This window comes from Emiliania huxleyi (assembly GCF_000372725.1).
Source record: "Emiliania huxleyi CCMP1516 unplaced genomic scaffold EMIHUscaffold_232, whole genome shotgun sequence".
NCBI lineage: Eukaryota > Haptophyta > Isochrysidales > Noelaerhabdaceae > Emiliania > Emiliania huxleyi.
In genome coordinates, this window is record NW_005200317.1 from 129,244 (window position 1) to 137,850 (window position 8,607).

Consider the following 8,607-nt stretch of genomic DNA (forward strand, 5'->3'; position numbering starts at 1 on the left):
CTGCTCGATGGCAGCCCGCTCAGTACGCCTTGGACAGTGACTTCTGCCTCGCAGCTCTTACTGCAGCCACCTCCGGGACCGGCGCCGGCCGCCACGCCTCGCCAGTGCTGTCTACGCCTGCGACACGCGTGTCGGCTCGCCGCCCGCGTCGCCCGCGGCGGGCCCGCATGGCGCGCCTCTCGTCGGGAGCGTTCCCAGCAGGCTGTGCAGGGCAGTCTGCCTCACTCAGGGCGCCGCCGCCGCTGCGCGGGGCCGCCACCGGCGCTGCTGCCGTGAACACTGCCGCCGTGTACGCCACACCATCGCCTCTCTTCGTCGCCGATCTCGCCGACGCCGCTCGCCGCTCGCCGCCGCCCTGCCCTGCCCTGCCCAGCCCTCGCACAAACAAACCAACACACACACACACACACACACACACACACACACACACACACACACACACACACACACACACACACACACACACACACACACATATACACACACACAAAACACACCCTGCCCTCACTCGAGCGCCCCGCGCCCTCCCGCCCCACGCCCTGCGCCTCACGCCTCGCGTCCCACGCACCCCCCGCGCCCCGCGCCCCCACGCCCCTCACCCTGCCCCTCACGCCTTCCTCCCCACCCTCTCAGGCATTTCTCGTCCCCGCTACTCGCCGACTCCTCCTCCCCCCGCATGACCGACGACTACCCGTCCTTCGGCGACTCCTCCCTCCTCGGCGCCAACGTCTACTACCCGTTCGGCCCGGTGAGGGGCGGGAGTGGCGGTGCTCCTCAAATACCGCTCAAACGCCCACGATGTTGTGGAGGGGACATATTCTGATGATCCTGGCCCGATTGGTTCGCTCAGAAAGCTTCTGGGCGGCCGTTAAGGTTCAGGTCCCAGACGGGCGAACACGCGGTTTTTCGATGACCACGCGCGATGTGGTATCTGCTTTTTGCTAAAAACGGGCCGCCTAGTGCAGCATCACTAGTAAAACACGCAACCACACTGAGAGCTCCACACTAGCCGGCAAAGGCGAGAACCGACGGCGTCAAGGTCGCCGGAGTGGACGCACTGCACACACACTGTGACCGTGTCGTCGGTGTGACAGTGAGCGACACAAGTCAATCGTCGGCGCCGCGCTATCGCGGCGCCCCGCAGTCTACACGCCTCAGGCGCACCCCTGAACGCGCCATGGGCGCGCAGATACACCGCAGCGCCGTGGAGAATCCACACCTGGCCGGTCCCAGGCCCCGTCCTGGGCCTCCTGAGTAACGGCCGAAGATCGGCGTTCGGCTTCGGGCGGGATGAACTTGTCGGAAATGGAGCTAACTTGGCGCGGCTCGCCGCTCACGGTACCTGGTGAGCCGGGATAGGGAGGGCAAAATCTGGGGTGAATACGAGGGACAGAGGTCGCAAGTTGGTCGTGCAAGTTGGTTGCGCGGCGCGGCGCTGCCCCGCTGCCGAGGGCGCCACCAACCCGTGGCCACCGCCCGACTTTGGGACCCCCCAGGCAGCGCGGCCCCGCCCGGGAGAAGCTGGCCCATCTGTCGACAGCTGGCGCGGCTCACGCCGGCCGCTGCGCCAGAATTTTTTTTGTGCTGAGCACAGGGTTGGTTGTGCCGGGCCGCCCCCGCGAGAGAAACTCGTCAGTAAAACTCTCGGGCGGCCCGGCTGTCTGAGGCTGGCACGCAATGGCAAAAGCCCGCGGCTCGTCGCCAAGGAGTTACGAAGTTTTGTCTCTCTCTGCGTTCTCGCACATGGAGTGCGAGGTATCTCGTCTGTCGCCGTCCCAAACTGACACTCCCCTCTCTCCCGGCCAGGGTGGGGCGCGCGCGGGGGAGGCGGGTGTGCGGCGGGTGTGCGGGTTGTTTGTGGGACCTGCGACGGTGTATCATTCACTTTATGCCAGCGTTGCATATCCGGGATATGCAACGCTGGCATAAAGTGAATGATACACCGTCGCAAAACTGCATTGGGTCTCGAGTTCGAATCCAGGACCGAGAGAGCGATGTGCTTGTGTCCGCCTTGCGTTTGTTTCATAACATCGAAGAAGAGAGCAATCACCAATCCTCGCTACCCAACGCGGCCAAAGGATATCCACCTCGAGAACCTCGAGAGAGAGCAATCATTCAGGTATAAAAAAGCTCAACAACCAAAGCGGCACGAACTCGTCGACCCAGGGCGAGCGGGCCCGACCTCCCGGGGATGGAAGCGGGTGGGACCCAATGCCACCGTCCTCGCCGGGGGCGACCCCAGCCGGGCCGTCGACGCTCTCGGAGGCTGCGGTACCAGCCGAAGGCGAAGCGGAGGCGAGGCCACAGGCACAGCCGAGGAAGAGGCATCAGAAACGACGGCGGAGGCAGTGTACGTGTACCTACGTGGGCGCACATGAGGTGTGTCCGTGTACGCACGTGGAGTACAGTGTAGTTCGTTAGCTCCGAGTAGAGGGGGCGTTCTGCAGGTAAGGGGAAACCCGGTACGCGGAACTAACCCTCGGAGACCCGTGTTTACTTTACGGCCCTTTCTTTCCCTGCGAACGCGCACCCCCGGGGCTAGGGCTCTCTAGCCCGTAACCCGACACCGATCATCCGGCTCGCTGGGTGCGCTTCTTAGCTCGCCCCGGCCCTGGATGTGAGGTTGATAACTGCACTCTTGATGCTCCAAGTGCTCCAAAGTCCAAACATCCACAGCAGGCGACGCACACACCACACTTGCAAGCTCGTATGTCGTAACGCAAAATGAGATGCCGCGGCGCCGGTCCCCAGGACTAAATTACGCGAACTGGACACCGCTCCCTCCACCGGCACCGCTCGTCCGCTCCTGCGTCAGGCTGCAACCGCCCTCTCTCCCCCCCTCTGAGCAGCAGCTGCACCGCTCCCCCTCCATGCCCCCCCCCCCCCCCCCCCTCACAACACCCGCCCGCCCGCCCACCAAACCCGCACCCGCGCGCGCCCGGCACAGTCGCTGTGCGTCGTGCTCCGCAGCCGCAGGGTCTGTTGCTCTCTGCCATGCTCGCGCGGCGGTCCCGCAGGAACCCGCGCCCTTGCCGCCCGGCCTGGGCTGGAGAGGCTCAGCGCAGCTCGATACCGCGCTCCTCGCACACGGCCACCAGCTCAGGCTGCTTCTTGTTCTCGCTTCCCACGACGAGCGCCTGCACGCGAGGGGAGGTGCGATGAGCATTGGGCGGGGGGAGGGGCGTGTGGCGAGGGGGAGCGTCTCGCGCCTTCAAGCTCGGGGCGGCCCCCTCCTTGAGGGCGGCGGCCAGCGCCGTGCAGCCCTCGTCACCAATCTGGTTGCCGCTGAGACCAAGCTCCTTGAGCCGCGGCGCTGCTCCCTCCTTGCCGAGGGCGGCGGCCAGCGCCTTGCAGCCCTCGTCGCCAATCTCGTTGCGGTGGAGAGAGAGCGTCTCAAGCCGCGGCGCTGCCCCCTCCTTGCCGAGGGCGGCGGCCAGCGCCTTGCAGCCCTCGTCGCCAATCTCGTTGCGGTAGAGATAGAGCGTCTCGAGCCGCGGCGCTGCCCCCTCCTTGCCGAGGGCGGCGGCCAGCGCCTTGCAGCCCTCGTCGCCAATCTTGTTTTCGCCGAGATAGAGCGTCTCGAGCCGCGGCGCTGCCCCCTCCTTGCCGAGGGCGGCGGCCAGCGCCTTGCAGCCCTCGTCGCCAATCTTGTTCCAGTTGAGATCGAGCTTCTCGAGCCGCGGCGCTGCCCCCTCCTTGCCGAGGGCGGCGACCAGCGCCTTGCAGCCCTCGTCGCCAATCTTGTTTTCGCCGAGATAGAGCGTCTCGAGCCGCGGCGCTGCCCCGCTCGCGAGGACCTCCGCCAGCTGCGCCGCCTCCGCGTCGCCCCAGCCGAGGTTGTTGTAGAACAGCACGGTCGCCTTGCCAAACTGCTCCTTGAAGGCGGCCTCGTACAGCCGCTTCACCAGCGGCTTGTCGTCCTTGCCGTTGGTGAAGCTCTTCGTCTCCAGCTCCGCCGCGAAGGCAGACGGCAGCAGCGGAGGGCGCCGGCCGCCGTCCTGGGCGCAGTCCTCGGTGAGGCTCCAGTAGTCGTACTCCTTGCCGTCGCGCATCTTGCCGAGGTCGAGCGAGAGCTGGCCGACCTTGGTAAGGCCCGCCCAGCTCTGCTCGGTGTAGCACCAGCCGCGGTCAAAGTACTTGGCCACGTTGGTGCCCTCGGCCTGGTCCTCCGCCTTGTGGCCGTCCGGGAAGGAGGTCAGCCGCAGCACCCAAGTGTGCTGGTGGGAGTAGAGCGTGCCGAGGAAGCTCAGCCCCTGCTTGAAGAGCGCGTTCTGCTCCTCGGTGCGCAGGACGCCGTTGGGGGGGTCGGGGTGCTGGTGCAGCGAGCCGAAGTCCCAAAAGACGCCGAGTCGCGGGCAGAGACGCTTGTTGCTGAGCAGGGCCTTAAGCGCCCTTGCGACGCGGGCGAGGTTGGCTCCGCGCGGGTCGGGGTGGTCCTTGGTCAGCCACGGGTAGGAGAGCGCGGCGACGGGAAGGCAATCTCCGTACGGGTTCGAGGTGGTCGCCTCGACGAGGTCGGCGAAAGAGAGGAAGGCCTCTTTGGGCAGCGCCTGGCGGTGGTTGAGGACGCCGCCCGCCTCGGCGTGGCTGATGATCCACCGCGCGTCGAGGAGGGCGACGGCGCCGCTCGCGAGGACACGCTCCAGGTCGCCGCCGCCGAGAATGCGCCACAGCTTCAGCTTCGTCTCGTAGGTCAGACCCGGCTTGCTCGTGCCGCAGCCCATCGCTTCGCCTGCCTGTGTAAGGCCGATCGGATGGTGCTCAACAGCGGCTCGGGGAGCGGCCGAGGCCGCAAACGCGAGCTGAGGGCGTGTCAAGATTTTTGTGTGCGATCTTCTGTTTACGGAGTTTTGTTGTAAAATTCTGTTTGCGCCGTATTTTTGTTTGAGCCTGTATTTTTCACGCGACAGGCGAGGCGCGGGCGACGGCTTCCTCAGAAGCCGTCGCCCGCACCACAGGAGCAGTCACACCACTCCCACTCCGGCGCCCACCCACTCCCCACCCCGACATCCCTGGAAAAAGAATGTAAACAACACAACTCTCTCTCTGGAAAAAGGATTCGGATGTTAGTGATGACAAGAATTCTTAACATTACGGGCAAGAGAGCCCTAGCCCCGGGGGTGCGCGGTCGCAGGGCCATAACACGGGTCTCCGAGGGTTAGTTCTGCGCTCCGGGTTTTCCCTAGCTGCGGAACGCTCCCTCTACTCGGAGCTAAAGTGTAAAGAATACTCTCCGAGGGTTGGCCCGTGTACCAGGTTTCCCGGATGTTGGTCATTACAAGAAACACACTAAAAAGCCTCCCAAGCGTGGGTGTCTAAGGGTCCTGGCACTCCTGGATGCATGCACAGTCACAACAGAGTAGCAATGTTCGGAAGTGTCCGAGCCGTCCCGAGCCGTCCCGAGCCGTCCCGAGCCGTCCCGAGCCGTCCCGAGCCGTCCCGAGCCGTCCCGAGCCGTCCCGAGCGGTCCCGAGCCGTCCCGAGCTGTCCCAACGGCCTAGATGCTAAAGTTCGACCGGCGGGGGCGCGGCGCTTGGGCCAGCTTCCTGCAGGCGCGGATCAAGCCATGGGAGTGTGGTCTTGGGGACAAGCAAAGCTTACGTCGGGCAGCGGCAGATCATCACAGAATGGAAGGGCCGGAACCTGTCCCTCGAGAAACAACGGTTCAACAAGACGGTGCAGCACTACCGTGGGCGTGTGGAGCACCTCATTGGCCAGGTAGTGGACAACCGTCTTGTCAACAAGACGGTGCAGCACTACCGTGGGCGTGTGGAGCACCTCATTGGCCAGGTAGTGGACAACCGTATGGCTCTGTGCACTACGTGGCGCGGTTCGTTCACCCTGCTTGCCGCGGTCATGAAGAGATCGCGGCGCACATGGTTGGGCTCCAGGAGCGTATGAAGGGACCTAGGTATGATGTGTTTGGCCCGCAGCCGGGCGGCGCAGTTTCCTTAGTGCTTTGCTGTTATTGCTGCTAATCTCATGAATTGTTTACAATTTCTTTCTCACACTGCAGCACCTCCCCGCGCCGCCCAGCCGTGCAGCCCAGCCAGCCGGAGGCGGGCCGCAAATGTCCCAGGCGCGCCCCCGAGAAAAAAATCACGATGGTGCTGCGCGTGCGTCCAAGGTTAAAATCCCTGTGTGGTGGCGGCGTGCCGTCCTCCCATCCTTTCCTTGGGTTGTGTGTTTTGTTTCTTTTTCGCACGACGTTGTAAAATTCGTTGTAAAATTCTTTTTCGTCTTGTGAGCCTGTTTGTGTCTGTGTGTCGCTCGTGCGTGAGATGACCCGACGTTACCCGAGATAACCCGAGATAACCCGAGATTATCCGAGACTACCCGAGATCGGCGGGTGAGAGTTAGTCAAAGGTCCACCAGCACAGCCTCCAGCCACCAGCCTCCACCTCCACCCGCGAGCCGCCACCGCTGCCGCCCGCGACGCCGCCCGCCGCGTCAGATTGCCGCTACGCGCGCATCGAGTCGCGTCGGAGAGCCGCGCCGCACCAGCAGCAGCATCTGCACCACCACCACCAGCAGCAGCAGCACCACCACCACCAGAGAGAGAAGCGCACTTGCCCGACGCCGCCCGCCGCGTCAGATGCTCGCCACGCGCGCGTCGAGCCCAGTCGCAGAGCCGCGCCGCGCCATCAGCAGCATCTGCACCATCAGCACCACCATCACCACCACCAGCAGCAACAGAGAGTGGCAGTGCAGGCGCAGAAGCGCTCGCAGAGCGGCGCACAGCGCCGCACACGCCACGCTGCGGACCGTCGGACGAGCGCAGCGTACGTCGGCGGCGAGCCGCGTCGCCCGTCTCGCGAGAGAGCGGCGCCGCCGCGTGCGCGCAGCAGCCGCCGCGGCAGAGGCGAGCCGCGGCGACGTCCGCACAACGGATAACTGCCATTGGCGGTTTTCAACACACACTGGGACACCAACGCGGAACGTTAGTTTTTCTTGCAAATCCACGTGTCAAGGCTCGCCGGCTCTGAGCCTCGCGACCAACGTACACCACCCATGGCCGACTTCGACAAGTCGTGCGTCGACGTGGCAGAGCTCGACGAGGCGGAGATCCGCCGCGTTTGCGCTGCTCTCGGCCTGGGCGAAGTCCTCTCGAGCCAGAAGCTGACAAACGGAGGCGCGAGAGCGACGCCTCCGCGACAGCTCCGGCGTCCAGCACAGTATCCAGCCCTGTACACCGACGGCGTGACCTTAGGCTGTGCCGCCAACTACATCGTCCGCCTCTCGGCGGCGAACGACGGCGCGGCCGAGGCCATCGTTCTCAAGGCGTGCGTCGCCGAGAGCGCGGCGCGGGCGGAGGAGCTGGCGGTGCTTCAGTACAAGGTGCTCGCGGCGCTCGCCAAGCACGGCGCCGCCGCGCCCGCGCCAAAGAGCAGTCTCACCGCCGCCTGTGTCGGTACGCGCGGCCAGGCGCGCCGCCGCCGCCGCCTCTCTCTCTCTCTCTCTCTCTCTCTCTCTCTCTCTCTCTCTCTCTTTCTCTCTCTCTCTCTCTCTCTCTCTCTCTCTCTCTCTCTCCCTCTCTCTCTCTCTCGCTCTGCCCTGCCGCCTCTCTCCCTCGCTCTCCCTCTCTCCCGCCGACTATTTCTTTTCTTGCCGCGTAGGCGGGTCATGCGATGGCGATGGAGCTGCTGGGCGGAGAGGCGCCAGATTACCCGAGATTACCCGAGATTACGCCGAGATTACCGAGATGGCGCTGCTGGGCGGAGAGGCGGCCACCGTGTGCCTCCTCCTCGTCCAGTCATCTCTGTTTGGGCCCGCGCTTTCTTTTTCAGGCGGGGGATGAAGCTCCTCGGCGGCTGCGGCCATGTCTTTCTTCTGCCACCCTCGATTTCTTTTCTAGGCGGGGAATCGGCTCCTCCGCTCCGGCGAGGCGGACGCGCCAGCCGTGTTTGGCGCCATCTAGCCGAGATATCGCCGAGATTTCTTGGCCGAGAGTACGTAGAGATAGCCGCAACGTCGCCGAAAGGGTAGAGATAGCCGCAACGTCGCCGAAAGGAAGCGTTGAGATGGGCGAAGAGACAGCAAAGGTAGCCTAGCTGAGGTGTGAGGTGTGGACAGCGTCGCTTCACACCTCGCGCTGTGAACAGGCGCCATCGGCCGCGCTCTCGCCGCCGCACACGCCGTCCCTCCGCCCGACGGTTTGCCGGATGTTGGAGCGGCGGGATCGGACTACATTGAGCGGTGGACACTTCCTAGACTCTTCCTAGACACTTCCTAGGCAGAGGCACATCCCAGACACTTCCTAGCCTCTTCTGAGACACTTCCCGCCCGATGTTGGAGCGGCGGGGTTGGACTAGATTGAGCGGTGCTGCGCCAGGAAGCAATCTGACGCCGCGATTTCTTTTCGCACCGATTTCTTTTTCGCGCCGATTTCTTTTTTAGGTACGTGCGCTGCGCGGCGCCGCTCGAGGCGCACGTCGGCACGGTGCCTCCTCGGGCCGATCTCAGCCGCGTCTCGCGTTTCTTTTATTACTCACCCCCCCTGTTGTATGCAGGTGTGGCGGGCCAAAGGAGCCGACATGCCGCCTAAAAGTCTCTGTCTTCCACCCCACATTGCATTGCTATTCAGGTGTGGCGGGCCGACGAGTCGAA

The 8,607-nt window shown here is 64.6% G+C and overlaps 1 protein-coding gene across 1 annotated transcript; it reads right to left on the minus strand.

The window, feature by feature from the left end:
* Positions 1-3,056: 3,056 nt before the first annotated feature.
* Positions 3,057-4,724, minus strand: EMIHUDRAFT_236263 (hypothetical protein; the record flags this gene model as incomplete). Its single annotated transcript, XM_005779324.1, has 1 exon — positions 3,057-4,724. The coding sequence occupies one exon, from the start codon at positions 4,722-4,724 to the stop codon at positions 3,057-3,059; it is 1,668 nt and encodes a 555-aa protein (XP_005779381.1).
* Positions 4,725-8,607: the final 3,883 nt, after the last annotated feature.